The sequence below is a fragment of the Aythya marila genome (assembly GCF_965140915.1).
Source record: "Aythya marila genome assembly, chromosome: 12".
Lineage (NCBI taxonomy): Eukaryota > Metazoa > Chordata > Aves > Anseriformes > Anatidae > Aythya > Aythya marila.
The window spans coordinates 9015286-9030342 of record NC_139053.1 but is presented as its reverse complement, the minus strand read 5'-3'; the positions used below and the strand labels follow the sequence as shown (position 1 = coordinate 9030342).

The 15057-nt window shown below is 66.7% G+C and overlaps 2 protein-coding genes across 2 annotated transcripts; one reads left to right on the top strand and one right to left on the bottom strand.

The window, feature by feature from the left end:
* Window positions 1–57: 57 nt before the first annotated feature.
* Window positions 58–7603, bottom strand: FCSK (fucose kinase). The gene is made up of 23 exons (XM_082769698.1): window positions 7497–7603; window positions 7262–7416; window positions 6478–6528; window positions 6260–6385; window positions 6037–6109; window positions 5689–5786; window positions 5444–5524; window positions 5232–5351; window positions 5005–5146; window positions 4693–4820; window positions 4493–4594; window positions 4081–4251; window positions 3940–4007; window positions 3396–3766; window positions 3056–3266; window positions 2804–2970; window positions 2499–2726; window positions 2183–2326; window positions 1991–2110; window positions 1725–1912; window positions 1516–1615; window positions 763–986; window positions 58–625 (listed from the first exon to the last, which is right to left on the bottom strand). The coding sequence occupies exons 1-23, from the start codon at window positions 7576–7578 to the stop codon at window positions 509–511; spliced, it is 3267 nt and encodes a 1088-aa protein (XP_082625824.1). The 5' UTR covers window positions 7579–7603; the 3' UTR covers window positions 58–508.
* Window positions 7604–8131: 528 nt separating this feature from the next.
* On the top strand, window positions 8132–14644 carry ST3GAL2 (ST3 beta-galactoside alpha-2,3-sialyltransferase 2). The gene is made up of 8 exons (XM_082769657.1): window positions 8132–8174; window positions 9881–10056; window positions 10173–10622; window positions 10940–11133; window positions 11238–11417; window positions 11590–11635; window positions 11727–11846; window positions 11953–14644. Exons 3-8 carry the CDS (start codon window positions 10287–10289, stop codon window positions 12124–12126), a joined length of 1050 nt encoding a protein of 349 aa, XP_082625783.1. The 5' UTR covers window positions 8132–8174; window positions 9881–10056; window positions 10173–10286; the 3' UTR covers window positions 12127–14644.
* The last annotated feature ends 413 nt before the right edge of the window (window positions 14645–15057 follow it).

Genomic DNA, 15057 nt, shown 5'->3' with positions numbered 1-15057 from the left:
TTGCTAGCTCAGGGAGAGGCTGGGGAGGGACAGAGGAGACCGAGCACAGTCTAGGAACAAGATTTTTTTATTTAAAAGAGCCTGCAGGGATCAGGAACTGCAGAAATAACCTCTGGGCTGGGGAGGGGGACGTGATTCCACACCCAGGGCTGGGGGGCCAGGCAGGAACACTCACCTTCCTCCTGCTGGAGGTTTCCTTCAGCGACTGCTAAAAGCAGGGGCAAATCCCCAACCCCAGCTGTGCCCCCAGCTTCTGCCCGCCCGGCTCAGCGCAGCTCCGTGAGCCTGGGGGGTTTTCAGGCCCAGCAGCAGCACAAAAAGGCCACATCGAACCCAGGGAGCCCCCGGGAGTCCTGCTGATGAGTGTGGGGTCAGCACTGCTCCCACGCGGGGTGCCCTGGGGCACTGCTGGCTCTGTCAGCCCCGTGGGGAGGGGACGGCCCCGAGGGGAACGTTCCTGGCTCCTCAGCCCCGCGTGTCCGTGATGAGCAGGGCAGAGCCGAGGCCCTCACACAGCCACGTCCTCTCCCGGAGGAGCGCTGGCGTCCAGCTCGCATCCCAAAACCTCCACCGAGATGCCCCCCGTGTCCACTTCGATGCTGTGGATGCTGAAATTACCCAGCCCCTGCCAAAAAAAAAGAGCAAAAGGGGCTGGAGGAGAGCTAACACAAGGGGCTCACCCCCATCAGCAACCCACCCGCGCTGCTGAGCTTTGCAGCAACCCCCTCTAGCACTTTGGGGCCGGGAAGTCTTTTTTTTTACCTCAGTTTTGGCCAGAATTTGGTGCAGAGCCTCCTTCTGCCGCGGGGCTTTGGTGAGGACGTAGAGGAAGCCGCCGCCGCCAGCGCCGGCCAAGCACTGCCCGTGGACGTAGGGCCGGAGGGCGCCCATCATGCGCCCCACGGCCAGCGGCTCGCAGCCGGGGGCCATGCGCTTCTTCTGCTGCCAGTAGCGCTCCAGGCACGTGCCCAGGAGCTCCAGGTCACCTGTGGGAGGGAGCTCATGAAAGTATGTCCAAAAAAATACCAAATTGGTCAATTTTTCGCCTTCTGGGGGAACAGAAACCTGGCCCTATCCCCAGTGAGCTGAGTTCTGCCGTCTCTCTGCCCCTGCCCTCTGCCTCCTGAGCAGGGCACCCCAGCACAGTTCATTTTTAACCCTCCCCAGGGGAGAATTTACTGATTTTCACGCTCCCGCTTCCCTTCCGCTGCAGCCCAGCAGCCAACCACCAAATAAATCCACCTCAAGGCCAGGCCTGCCCCCAGGCCCAGCAGATGACTCAGGAAAACCAACCAGACACCACACGCCCCGCAGGGACACTTCTAGCCCTGCTTCCTCCACGTCTTAGCTGAAGTTTCGGGGCACTGCTTGTGACACGGGGGTGAGGACGTGAGGTTGCTGCAGCTCCCAGAGCCCGCACCACCCTAGCGTGTGCCCCCCAAGCCAGCAGGGACGCTCCTGGGGGCGTTTGTGTTGCTTAAAGGGGCCAGCCAGGTGCAGGGAAGGGGCTCCCACCTTGCCTCAAGGCCCGGGCACACTCCTCGGCGTTGCTCACCAGCGCGTGGGCGTTCTGCACGACGGAGGGCAGCCGGGCGTACCAGTTCCTCACCACATCCTGCGGGAGAGGCCGGGCTCAGGGGAGGCTCGGGGGAGGCAGCGCTGCACCCGCAGCCTCGCGGCGGGGCAGGGTTGAGGCTGCCAAACCCGAGGGGAAGCAGAGTTACCTGGAGCAGGTTGCGAGCCAGGCGAGTTTTCCCCGTGTACACCAGCAGCAGGTGGTCGCTGAGGGTGCGGGCGAAGCCCTCGGGCACTGAGATCTCCTCCACCTCCACCCACAGCGGCAGCCGAGCCTTCGACCTCCCGATTTTGATGCCAGGCACCAGCCCGCCCACCTGGTCCTGCCAACCTCCGCCTGCAGGACACAGGGGGGGGGCTCAGCCTCCTCCCGGCCCCCACCCCAAATTCTGGGGGCTCCCCCCGGTCCCTCTACCTGTGGTCAGCCTCTGCTCCAGGTGCAGCACGGCGTGGATGAGGGACTCGGTGCTTGCCGCCTTGCCGGCCGCCTGGTACCACGAGGCCATCGCCGCGCCCGCCAGGATGCTGCTGGTGCCTGCGGGGAGGGGCAGGGTCAGGGCAGAGAGGGGGGGGACACAAATGCCACCCCCCATCCTTGAGGACGTACCCAGGCCGGAGCCGTGGGGCAGCTTGGACCAGGTGTGCACCTCAAAGCCGCCCCCGAAGCTGCGCATCAGCTGGGCCTGCAGGGGTTCCTGCGAGGGGAACTGCACGATCTGGGTGCAAATGAAGGCAGCTTTCAGCAAGGCCCCTGGAAATAAATAAAATTAAAAAAAAAAAAAAGAGAGATTAAAGCTGGCACCAGCTCCATCACCCACATCACCCCTGACAAGAAGAGGTGTAGGAACAGAGCGGGTCGCTCCCAGCAGCTCGGGGACACCAGGAGGACACCGAGTCGGGCACGCAGCCGGGTGCCACCTCACCTGGGGCGTGCGGCTGGCAGTAATCCCTCAAATCCTCCAGCTCCCGGCACACCAGCTCGGCCACCACCTCGCCTCGTGGCACACCGCCGAGGCTGAGGAGGCGCAGCTCCGGCTCGGGGATGCGCCGCACGCGGGCGCCGATGGGCCGGCAGCCATCCACCAGCACCGCCACGTCCACCACGGCCCCCCCGTGCTCGTAGGTGATCGGGGGGGTGTCGCTCCAGCCCCCTGCCGAGGCACGCCGTCAGCCCCAGCTCCTTTTTTCCCCCCATCCCCTCTGCCCCATTCGGGCTGGAAACGCTCACCGGAGAGGTCGAGGCGGGCCGGGCACGCGGCCTGCACCCAGCACCCCACGGGCGGCAGCTCCGCCGGCTGCACGGTGACGAAGCGGCAGGAGGACATCACCGCCTGCCGGATGAGGATCTGCTCGGCCCCCTCGTAGTGCCGGGCCGCCCTCACCAGCAGGTCGGGCCTGCAGAAAAAGCGACCCTGAGCCCACCTCCGAGCCTGCTGACCCCCGGGGTGGGATGCCAGCCACGCGCCAGCCCCCGCCTCACCCGCTCATCCATTTCTGCCGCTCGGCTGCCAGCTCCCGCACGCCGCCGGCGACGTCCCCGCTCTCCAGGCGCCTGAAGGCCGAAGCCCAGCGGGTGTTGGCCGCGGGGCCGCTGCGCAAGCCCCCCTCGCCCTGTGCCAGGCAGCCCAGCACGTCGGCGATGCAGGCGAGCGCCCGGGCTGCGACACCTGCATCATCGGCCGTGGAGGCAACTGGAAAACAAAAGGAGGTTGTGTCACACCAACCCAGTCCGATTCTGCAGCAAGCTGACCCCAGAAGAGAGGGATCTGTGCGGCTTGAACACCCCAGAGGCTCCTGCAGCGGGGCTGCCACGCGCTTACCCTCATCCAGCGTGCCCAGCACGGCCTCGTGGTAGCCCTCGTGGACGGCGCTGCGGATGAGGGGCAGGAGGCTGCCGTCCTGGCGCCCCAGCAGCACCCGGCGCACCTTGCGCTGGCCCTGCAGGAAGAAAAGGGCCCGGCGGGCGCCCAGCTCGGCCTCCTTGTCCAGGCAGGGCAGCAGCTCCTCCCAGGACATTCGCCAGGCCGCCCGCCAGCGTGCCAGCCGCCCGCCGGGCCCCGCCGTTGGGGCCAGCAGCCACAGCACGTCCTCCAGCCCCAGCGCCTCGGAGGCGTGCAGCACCGGGAAGAGCCGGGCGCTGAGCAGGCAGCGGCTGCTCGGCGGGGTCTGGGCGTCCCAAAGGTCCCCTTCCCTGGATGAGGGAGAGCCCATCAGCAGCGCCCCGAGGCTCGAGGGCAGCTTCCAGGTGGGGAGGAGGGGTTGAGGTGGCCACGATGCCTCCTGGTGTGGCCTTAGAGGTGTGGGGTGGCACTGGAAGCCCAGGGGAACCGGGTCCCTTGCTCTGTCTGAGCACGTGGCACTCACCATATGCCTGTCCGATGGAAAAACTCAGCCCAGGGCACGTTGAGGTAGGTGGAAGCTTCAGCAGGGCTCTGGGGGGGACGCAGAGGGGTCGGTTACACCCCAGCCCCGCAGGGAATCCCGCCCCACCTCGCCCTCCCTCACCTGCCAGTCGTCGAGGCGGCCGCTGAGCGTGAAGACGCGGCAGGACAGGTCCCGCAGCCGGACGTGGTGGCCCTGGAGGACGACGTCGCGCAGGGGGCAGCCCTGCAGGGCTGGGGAGGAGCTCACCGTGAGGCCCGAGAGGAGGCAGCCGGGGCCGATCTCCAGGGGACCCTGTGGAGGGAGCATCAGGATCATGAGAAGCCCCCCGAGCAGCCCCCGACCTTGGAAGGGGACAGGCACCCTAGAAAACATGCTGTGGGCAGCAAAAACCAGGGCTGGGGTGGGTCACCAAGCTCTGAGGGGACACAGACTGCAGAAATTCAGGCCTCTAGGGTCCAAAAAAGGCAGCCAGAAGGGGCAGGGCGCCCCAAAACTCACAGCGGGTCCCCTCCGAGTCCCCCCAGCCACCTACCTGCAGGTGACAGTGCTGGATGGCGCTGCCGGCCGCCAGGCGCACGGCTCCCTCCAGCAGGCTGTTGGTGACCGAGGAGCCGTCCTCCAGGAGCCAGGGCTGCTGCAGGGGGACACGGGGACGCCAGGGGCTGGCCACGCAGCGAGGAGCAACGCCCCAAAAAACGTGCCCGAGGGTGAAACGGGGCTGGAGGGACCTACGTCGGCCTGGGAGTGGGCTGTCTTGCAGAAGCGGAGGTGGCTGGCGGAGCCGGGCAGGAGCGTCAGGCTGCGGATGTGGTCGCTCGCCGACGCGGTCAGGTAGTCGTAGGACGCATCGGGGATGCAGGCTGCGGGGAGCCAGGAGAGCTGTCGGCATGCAGACCGCAAACGCAGGGCCAGGAGATGCTCCCGGCATCCCCAGCAGCCCTCCCTGCTCCCCTCCTCCCCAGAGAAAGGGCTGGTGCCAGGCCCTGACCCCAAATTTCTCCCCACCCAGGGGTCCAGGCCACGTCCCCACGCAGCGCCGCTCACCCACGCTGAGGGGGAAGGCGCGGAGAGACGCCCACAGCACGGAGCGGGCGCTCCTGGCGCTGGCGTCGCTGCCTCCCTTCACAAAGTCCTCCTCCGTCACCCCCCGCGCCATGCTCAGCACGATGTCGAAGAAGAGGGAGAGCTGGGGACACAAGGGACATCCCCAGGTACAGCCCTGCTGCAAGCACGGCACCCACGGGCACCCCGTTGTCCCCGCGGGGTGTCACCTGGATGGGCGGCGCCCCCGAGTCCAGCCCCATGTAGGTGCAGGCGTCCAGGGGAGGGATGACGTGGGTGGCCAGGAGCTGCTCGGCGGCGTCCGAGGAGAAGAAAACCACCCCACAGACCTGCGGGGGCACAGCGAGGTTGAGGCCGTGCCGGCCCTGTCCCTCAGCGGGGCGGGCAGGTGGCACGAGGGGAGGTGGCACGGGTGACATACCAGCGGGACACTGCCATCGGGCCCTGCACACTGCTGGATCTGCGCCTCTGTGCCTCTGTAGATGATGTCGTGCACCAGCCCCTGGGAGAAAGACAACCCCAAAGAGGATTTTGGGGCGCCCCACGCCACACAGATCCCGCAGGAACAAAGGGATAGAGACCCCACAGGGCAGGGGAAGGGAACAGGAAGCCCCCATCCCTCTGAGGAGGTTCCAGGGCAGTGATACCATTAGGACTGCTACCAACCTGCTCGTCAGCGAGGTACACCCCGTGGTTCCTGGCGTAGGCCTGGCTGCCGGGCACGGCGATCACTCGGACACCCTGGAAGCCAGCCCAGTCGATGCCTGGGGACAGGGACATGAAGAAGTGCCTGCTGGTGGCACCTGGCCCCACACAGCCACCCAAAAACCAGCCACCGTGGCAGCAGCACCCGGCCTCGGCCACGCCAACCACCCCCAAGCCCTTCTGGGTGCCACCCATGGGTGCGCTTTGAGCAGCGGGTGCCTGGCAGAGGCTGAAGCGGCCACGTTGCTGCCACCCCGAGCCTACCCCGAGCCCAAGCGGGTGCTGGAGGCAGGGCTGGCACCCACCCACCTGGTGCTGAGGGCACGGTGAGGAGCATATCGGTGCTGCACACCCACAGGCCGGGCGGGGAGCCCACGCAGAGCTGCCAAGAGAAGAGCCGTGCGCTCAGGGGGGGCTCAGAAGGGGGCTCAGCCCCCATGGGGGGCACCCAGCGCCCTTGTCACCCCGCTGGCGGCACCCAAAGGTGCCCCAGGCCCACGTTGGTGCCGGGGTGAGCCCGTCCCACACGCACCCGGTGCGTCAGGGTGTGCAGCAGGCTGTCCAGGTTGCACACCGGGGCCTCGGCCGGGGCGTCAGGGTCCTCTGCGGGGAGGCAGGTGAAGGCCCGGCCGCAGTCATCGAAGGAGAATTCGCGGCCCTAGGGGGGGGGAGATGGAGCAGGGGGCTGTCAGCCAGGGCTCAGAGGGTCCCAGGATGGGTGGGGGACCCAGCTACATTCCCCACCCTCACCATGTGCAGCACGAGGATCCGGGCATCCCTCAGGACATCGGAGGTCACCACCTGGGGGGGCAGAGCGGGGAGCAGTCGGCAGCAGGGACCCCCAGGACCCCCCCCCACACCCACCTCAGGACCTCCCCCAGTCCGGGACCCCCTTCCCCAATACCCACCCCCAGCACTCCCCCCTCAGGACCTCCCCCTCCCGTTACCCTCCCCACCTGCGACCCTCCCCTCTCCGAGGACACCCCCTGCATCCCTCTCTCCCCAGGGACCTCCCTCCCCCAAAGCTTCCCCCTCCCTGTACCTCCTCCTCCCCCTGCCCCTCCCCACCTGAGACCCCCCCCATTCCCTGGGCCCCCCACCCCATGCTCCTGTACCCCTCTCCCTGCCCCCCCCCTCCCCCCAGAGCCCCATCCTGGGACCCTCCCCCTCCGGTATCACCCCCCTAGACCCTACCCCTGCCCTTCCCCACCTTGGACCAACCCCCCCACCCCAGCACACCCCACTATGCCCCTCTCCCCCAGGAATCCCCCCTCCCAGGCCCTCCCTCTCCCACTGCCCCTCCCCACACAGGACCCCCGCCTTTCTCCCCCAGAGGACCCCTCACCCCCAGGCCCTCCCCCTCACCCCCAGGACCCCCTCAGACCCTCCCTCTCCCCCTGCCCTTCCCCACACCCCCCCCTCCCCCCAGGACCCCCTCCTCTCCCCCTTTACCCCTCTCCCCCAGGGCACCCCTCACCCCCAGGCCCTCCCCCACCCCCCAGGCCCCTCCCCACGCCCCCCCCCCCCCCCTCACCGTGCCCCCCGCCCTGGCACTCAGCCTCTCGGCAGCCGCCAGCAGGGCGTTGAGGGTGGCCCCGCCGCTACCCAGGCGGGCCCAGGGGTCCTCCAGCACCACCACCAGGGGGGGCTCCGGGCCCAGCGCCCCCCGGCGCCGCCTCAGCTCCAGCTCTGCCGGGCGAGCAGGGGGAGCTGAGGGCCGGCTCCCCGCCACCCCCCGGCGCTGAGGGAGCCCCGGCCCCGCCGCTTGCCTCGCCGCAGGGCCGGCACGGAGCCGCCTGGCCGGCAGGTCAGCACCACCGCGGCCCAGCCGCCCCCCGCCGCCGCCGCCATCGCCTCAGCTTCGCCTCAGGAGCCCCTTCCTCAGGCGGCGCCGCGGTGCCCGCTGGGAGTTGTAGTCCGCCGTGGCCCCGCCCTCCCGCGGCGCAGCGCTGGGGAGAGGCCGGCGCTGGACTACAGCTCCCAGCGTGCACCGCGCGGGGAGGGGGCTGCTTAAAGGCGCAGCGACCTCGCTCTGCGTCTGTGTGTGGTGGGGGGCGGTCAGGGATCAAAAATAAAGATTTTCGAGTATTTTGCCCCCAAAAAATAACTCACGCAGACCGTTCTGCCCCCAAAAACGCCCTAAAAACACACAACACGGCGGCAGGGGGTGACGGGGCCTGAGGGAAACATGGCCAGGGCTGCCCTGTGCCCGTGGGTGAGGGGCTCCGTGAGGAACCGGGGGGGGTCCCTGAGGTCCCGGGGGGGGTCTGTGGGGTCCCGGGGGGGTCCCGGCGCCGCCCCGGTTCCTACAAGTCCCACAACCCCCCCGGACTACAGCTCCCAGCCTGCCGGGCCCACCCCCCGCACGGCTCGGCCCGGCCCCGCGGAGGGCGCGGCGACGGTGGGGGGGGGGGCGGCGGCGGCGGCGGGGCCCGGAGCGGAGCCAGGTGGGGCTGGGGCCGGGGGGGGGCCGGGGGGAGATCGGGGGGGGGGGACCCCATGTGTGGGGCTGGGGGGGGGGGGAGGGGAAAAAAGGGGATGGGGGGAAACGGGGGGGGACGGGGGGGGGCGTGAGGGGTGGGGGGGAGAGCGCCCGGAGCCCCCCCGGGGTGGGCGAGGGGCTGGGGGGGGTCCTGGGGGTGCTTTGGGGGGTCCTGGGGGGGTCCCGGGGGGTGCTGGGGTTGTGGGGGGACGCAGGGGTATGGGGGGGTGAGCAGGGGGTGGTGTGAGTGCCCCTGGGGACAGCCGTGTCACCCGGGGGGGGCAGCGCCCACCCCCCTGTGCACCCCCCCACAAGGTGTTTTTTGGGGTCGGGGCTCCCAAACTGCCCCCTCCGGGTGCCCCCCGTCCCCTGCCGGCACCCACGGTGCTGTTAATTAACGGGGGACGGGGCTCACGCGGTGGCCCGCAATGGGGACGGGGGTGTCCGGACCTGGACACCCCCCCCCCAATTTTGGGGTGCCCAAATTGGGGCCGAGCAGCGAGGTCCCGACACATTTCCTCGTCCCGGTCCCCCGCTGATGGCACCTCTGCTCCCCGGCCCCGAGGCCAAACCGTGGCGGTGCCGGCCCCGTGCTCCCCGCGGGTTTTCGGGGCAAAGCAGCGGGTGCAGCACATGGGGGGCACAGGGGGACGTGGGGGCGAGGAGGTGCTGGGGGGTGCTGGGGGGGCTGAGCCCCCGCTGCGAGCGGCTGCTGCATGCCCACGGGGTGCGGGCTGTGGCTTGGTGGGAGCTGAGCCCGCGGGACCCAACGCGGTGCCTTAGGACAGGACCCGGTCATACGTGACCCGGTGGCTCGGTGGGACCTGAGTTGGTGGGACCCGACCTGATGGTCTGGTGGGACCTGATGCAGTGGTTCCCGACCCCATGGCTTGGTGGGACCCGACCTGGTCATACCCAGCTTAGTGGGATCTGAACTGGTGGGACCCGATGTGGTAGGACCCAGCCCAGTAGCTTTGGTGGGACCTGCCCCGGTGGCTTGGTGGGACACATCGTGGTGGCACCCAACCCGGTGGTCCTATGGGCCCTGACATGCTGGGACCCCCTGCTGGGACCCCGCACCCATGTCTGCAGGTGCTCAGTGCCCCCCTTCCTCCTCTCCTGCCCTCGGCGGGGTCCCGGAGAGAAGCTCCGGCGGTGCCACCACCATCCCGCTCCCTGAACCCTGGCCGGGGTTCACCACATGGTGCTCGGCGTGCTGTCGGTCCCAAACCCCGTTTCTCCCTTCCTCCTCCTGCGGCAAACATCGGGCACCGCTGTCACCCCGTCACGATGCGCTGGGCGACGTTCGCCAGGTGCCTGGGGCGGGTGGCACCCCTGGGTGCGCCGTGGCGCGATGCCGCCGTGCTCACCAAGGGCTGGTTGCTTCGGGCGTTAATTCTGCAGGAACGCCCTTGTAGGGTGCATTCACCCCCAGCTGCGGGCGGGGAAATGCCCGCGGAGGGAGGATGCTCACCTGCTGCATTCCTCTCTCAGCCTGGGCAAATATTTGAGAGCGGGTTAATAATTCGGGCAGGGTGCCGCCGGCGCACAGCTGGCTCTGCAAAGCGATCGGCCGCGGTGCCGGGGCAATTCTTGCCCTTATCCCCACGAGGGCTTTGCGGGGAGCATCCCGGGTCCAACGTCCGTCCGTCCCTGTGCTCTCCGCTCCAGGCTGCTGTCCCCGAGGTGTCCCCAGCGCAGGGACGATGAGCGCTGCTGCAGCCCGGAGCCAGCTGGGGACGGGTCCCCGAGCCCGCAGAGCCACGGGGACGCGGAGCTACGGCTGAGCCCGGCGTGCCGAGCCGTGCCGTGCCGTGCCAGGCGGATGGAAAGCTGCACCCCGGCAGGTAGGGGTGCCCCAACCCACCCCATAGCAGCGCGAAGCCCTCCTGGCCACCCAAAGCCTCGCGGGCTGGGCTTTATGCCCCCACCCTACAGTGACCCACATCTCTGCACCCCACAGGGAGCCCCGCCGGCCGCCTGCCTCCACCCCGCGCCCGCCGGCCCCCTCCCGCGCCCGCCCCGCGCCCCAGCCCTATGCCAGGCGAGCGGCGCCCGCCGTGCCCACCCGCCCGCCATGAAGTGCTCGCTGCGCCTCTGCTTCCTCTCGACCGCCTTCCTCCTCGTCTTCGTCATGTCCGTGCTCTTCACCTACTCCCACCACAGCATCGCCTACCTGGACCCCGGCGGGCTGGGCGGCATCCACCGGGTGAAGCTGGTGCCCGGCTACGCCGGCGTGCGGCGGCTCGGCCACGGGGGGCTGTACCCGAGGGGCTGCGCCTGCCGACGCTGCCCCGAGGACGCCGCCGACGCCGCGGCCGCCTGGTTTGACAGCCGCTACGACGGCCGCGTCTCCCCGGTGTGGACCAAGGAGAACATGGAGCTGCCGCCGGACGTCCAGCGGTGGTGGATGGTGAGCGTCCCACCGGGTGCAGGGCCCCAGTGCTTTGGAAACTCCTCCGGGCAGCGCCTCAGCCCTGCCTGCATGGCCACCGAGTGGCTCCGACCTGGTTTAATTGCCACATGGGGCAGGCCCGGCATTTTGGGCCTCATTTCCCTTATTTTTGACTTCTTTTTTTAATCCTTTCCCCGCTTGCAGCTTCCCTCCCTTGCTCACCGCCCTGTTTTGCCCTCTACTCGGGATCCTGCAGCATCTCCACCCCGAGCCCCCGTACTCGGAGCAGTGGGGAGGGGGCTGCCAGTGTCACCTCCCTCCCTGTCGCCCCGCAGATGCTGCAGCCCCAGTTCAAGTCCCACAACACGCAGGAGGTGCTGAGCAAGCTCTTCCAGATCGTGCCGGGCGAGAACCCCTACCGCTGGCGCGACCCGCGCCACTGCCGGCGCTGCGCCGTGGTGGGCAACTCGGGCAACCTGCGCGGCTCCGGCTATGGGCCCGAGATCGACGGGCACGACTTCGTCATGAGGTGAGGGCTGGGATGAGAAAACATGGCCCGAAATTGGGACCCCCACGGCCAGGCTGGGGGCTCGCATGGCACCTCAGCACCCCAGTGCCTGCCTCTGTCCCCAGGATGAACCAGGCGCCCACGGTGGGCTTCGAGGGGGACGTGGGCAGCCGGACCACGCACCACTTCATGTACCCCGAGAGTGCCAAGAACCTGCCCGCCAACGTCAGCTTCGTGCTGGTGCCCTTCAAGACCCTGGACCTGCTCTGGATCGCCAGCGCCCTCTCCACGGGCCAGATCAGGTTGTAAGTACCCGGCGGCACCGCCGTCATCCTCACTCGTGTCACCTGCAGAGGTGGCGTCGCCTCGGGGCCTTTTTGTCCCACGCTGGGAGTGGCGAATGATCACTGCCGGGGCTCGCTGTGTTTCTCCATCCCATCTCCTCCATCCCCTCTGCTTTTATTTTTTTGCCCCCAGCACCTACGCGCCCGTGAAGCCTTTCCTGCGGGTGGACAAGGAAAAGGTAAGGACGGCCCCGCGCCTCTGCCCCCGGGGAGGGACAGACACGGCGTGCCGGGCTGCTCAGCCAGCGTCCCTCCTCCCCTGGCTGCCAGGTGCAGATCTACAACCCTGCCTTCTTCAAGTACATCCACGACCGCTGGACGGAGCACCACGGGCGCTACCCCTCCACCGGCATGCTGGTGCTCTTCTTCGCCCTGCACGTCTGCGACGAGGTGGGTGGCGGTGGCACGGGGACACCCGCCAGGAGCTGGCTTATTTTTTTTTTTTATTATTATTATTATTTTATTCCATTTTTGGGTGCTGACTCTCACCCCGCAGGTGAACGTCTTCGGGTTCGGCGCCGACAGCCGGGGCAACTGGCACCACTACTGGGAGAACAACCGCTACGCCGGCGAGTTCAGGAAGACCGGGGTGCACGACGCCGACTTCGAGGCGCACATCATCGACATGCTGGCCAAAACCAGCAGGATCGAGGTCTACCGGGGGAACTGAGGGCCGGACGGCGGCGCGTCCTCCAGCTCGCCCACGCCAAGGAGCGGGGCTCGGCGCCCGGCCGGCAGCGGGTGGCCCCGGCACCCGTGGGTGCTCGCCGGCAGCCCCCGGCCGGCAGCGTGGCCCCAATGGAGCTGCCCCGGGCAGCGCTCAGTGCCTGTGCCCAATCAGGTTTTGAGCGAAAAAGGAGACTTTTTGTTGTTCTGGGGGTTTTTACTTAATATTATTGTTATTAAGGAACCCGTCTCAGCCGAGCGAGGATTTACAGACGCACTCAGCGCCCGGCCGGCGGGAGCGCCCGACTTGCATCTCTTTACAGTCAAACCAAATGCTGCTCTTTTTAAAATGAAAACAAACAAAAAGAAAACACACAACAACAAAAAAAAAAAACTGAAGCCTGGCGACTTCGGGAAGCACCCGAGCCAAGGGTCAAGTGACAATCAGCCCCTGAGGGCGCAGTTGTGTCGTGCCACCGTGCCGGCGTCCGACGGCCACCTCCTCCGGCTCTGCCTGTCCCCGGGTGCGGAAGCCACCGCTGCTTTCGTCCTATAATTTGATTTTTTTTTCTCCCCCTTCGCTTGGCGACGTCCCTTTGTGGCTTCAATCCCGTGGCCCCCAGGAAGGGGAGGTCGGACTCTCGCGGTCCCATTGCCGGAGCCTGCTGCGGCGATGCTGGCTCGGGGACGCCACCGTGCCAACCCCGCTGCGTCGGGGCCGGCGTCCTGGGCACTCTTTGCCCGAGGTTAAAGGTTAGGAGGAATTTGGGGTGGCCGCATGCAGCCGGCAGCTGAGAGACCTGCACAGCAGCAGCCTGGTCCCTCTGCAGCACCCACGTCCTGGTTACGGTGACACCGATGCGCAGCAGCAGGCGCGTGGCGAGGGACGGAGCGGGCTTTCCCTGCCCTTTCAGAACAGAAAAAGGGCAGGCGGGGGCTGGCTTCAGCAGGTGGACGAAGCGTGCTTTTTCTTTTGTTGTTCCCCCGTTTGCTGGCTCTGGTGAGAAGCTGGAAACCCAAAGGCGTTGCTCTGCTCACGCCGGCAGGCGAGACGTGGGATTTTTGGGATGGGGATTTGCAGATCCCCAGGGCTAGCCCCACGCTCCCTGCTGCCGGTGGCACAGGCAGGGGTGCAGCCTCCTGGTGGTGTAATTAAAACCACTTTTCTTTTGGGCAATCAAGCAGCTGGGGCTGGGACGTGCTGGAAAGCTCAAGCCCAAGGCAATCATGGAGCCGCTGGGCGACACCAGCCCCGCGCCTCCACCCGAGGGAGAGCAGGGAGCGCTGGGGGCTTGGGATTTTTTCCTTTCACATCTGGTTTTTCTGTAGCAGCCCCTTACCTGTTTCTCTGCTTTGGATTGATTTATTTTTTTCCACGGGGTTTTCTCTTTTTTTTTTTGATTTTTTGGAGGTTTCTCTCTGCAGTCGTGAAGTGCAAGGCTTGGGGCACCCGGGCTGGGCCCTTTCTCCTCTCTTCTGCCCACAGGGCTCCAATCCCAGTTTTTTTTCTGGGCAGGTTTTGGTAGAAGCAGCCCCAGGACGCATCCTGCACCCTCCTGGGGCATTGCCTTGGTGTTTGGTCCGTTGATTTATTTTTTTTTAGGGGAAGAAAACCACAAAAAAATCACAAAACCACGAGCAACAACGAGTGCCTTGACCATCTCCTGTCGGCCGCGCCGGACCAAGCCCGCTGCCAACACCACCCTGTGAGGTTGGGATGCTCCAGGGCTGACCCCAGGGCTTCCTCCTCTTTTCCTTCCCCTCCTGGGGGGCACGGGGCGGCCTCGGGGCACCTCCTGGGTGCGGGGCAGAGGCTGGGGAGGACGGATCCAGCGCGACGGGGCTGGACCAGCACCGCTCCCCGCTCCGGGCCAGACAATCACGGGGCGAGAGGATGCGCTGGGTCCCGAGCCCGCCGGCAGCACCGTGCCAGCATCCGACAGTTTTTCGGCTAACTTCCTTCCCCCCCCACACACCTCCCTTTTTATTATTGTTATTATTATTATTATTATTGGTGTTGGTATTATTTAAAGCGTCCCGCCACGAGGACTCGCGACCACTCCACGCACGAGCATGCTGCACGCCCCGCGGGCGCTGCGCCTCCGAGCACCACTGTACTGTACATAGAGGAGACGTAGGCAGAGGCTACGGGCAGGGGGTGCCCGTTTTGGGGGCACAGAGGCAAAAAAAAAGAGGTTTTGGGGGCCTCCATCACACGGTGCCCAAGCGGGAGAGGTGGCCCCGTGCCCTGCGCCACGGCCAGGGCGGTGCCCGTAGCTTCTGCCTACGCGGGTACTTCTGCACACAATTGTCTTAAACCAACTTTTTTTGGTTGTTTTTTTTTTTTTTTTTTTAGTCAATAAAAATCATGCATCCAAAGCCCTCCGTGTTTCCCTCCTGTCCTCTCCTATAGCGTGCTCCTACAGAGAGAGGATGGATGAGAGATTTTCCATCTCCTGCTGGGAGTTAAAACTTGGGCATTTGTCTCAAGAATGGTTTTGGAGCATTTTCCCCAGGGCTTTGGGGAAAAATTTGGGGCATTTTCCCCATGGCAGGGGGCTGGCTCCATCCCTGCAGCGGGGCACAGCTGTCGGTCAGCCCACACTGTGGGGTTAGGGGTGCTCCAGGATCCAGCCCTGTCCACATCCTGGCAGGAAAGGCAATGAGCACAAGCTGAAACAAAGGAAATTCCACTGAAAGGGAAGCACGAGGGGGAAAAAAATAAATAAAAACTCACCCTTTGTGTTCTGGCATCCCCAGGAGGGCTGCTGCAGCTGGGTGCTGGCAGAGGGCTGGGGCCAGAGGGGGCCGAAACCCCACACAGCATTCTGGGGCCATGCACCACCCACCCCAGGGGTTTCCTCCAGCCCCAGCCCCAGCCCCCAGCTCCCCTCACAGCCCCTGGAGGTGGGGACCACCACACGTCCCCCCGGGA

Excerpts from the sequence above, each read along its gene's own strand:
- ST3GAL2 (XM_082769657.1), top strand. The coding sequence starts at position 10,287 with ATGAAGTGCTCGCTGCGCCTCTGCTTCCTCTCGACCGCCTTCCTCCTC. Across the intron at positions 11,636-11,726 it reads TGCGGGTGGACAAGGAAAAG|GTGCAGATCTACAACCCTGC; the intron begins GTAAGGACGGCC and ends CCTGGCTGCCAG. Across the intron at positions 11,847-11,952 it reads CCCTGCACGTCTGCGACGAG|GTGAACGTCTTCGGGTTCGG; the intron begins GTGGGTGGCGGT and ends CTCACCCCGCAG.
- FCSK (XM_082769698.1), bottom strand. The coding sequence starts at position 7,578 with ATGGCGGCGGCGGCGGGGGGCGGCTGGGCCGCGGTGGTGCTGACCTGC. Across the intron at positions 6,386-6,477 it reads GGATCCTCGTGCTGCACATG|GGCCGCGAATTCTCCTTCGA; the intron begins GTGAGGGTGGGG and ends CCCCCCCCCTAG. Across the intron at positions 5,525-5,688 it reads TGTACCTCGCTGACGAGCAG|GGGCTGGTGCACGACATCAT; the intron begins GTTGGTAGCAGT and ends TCTTTCTCCCAG.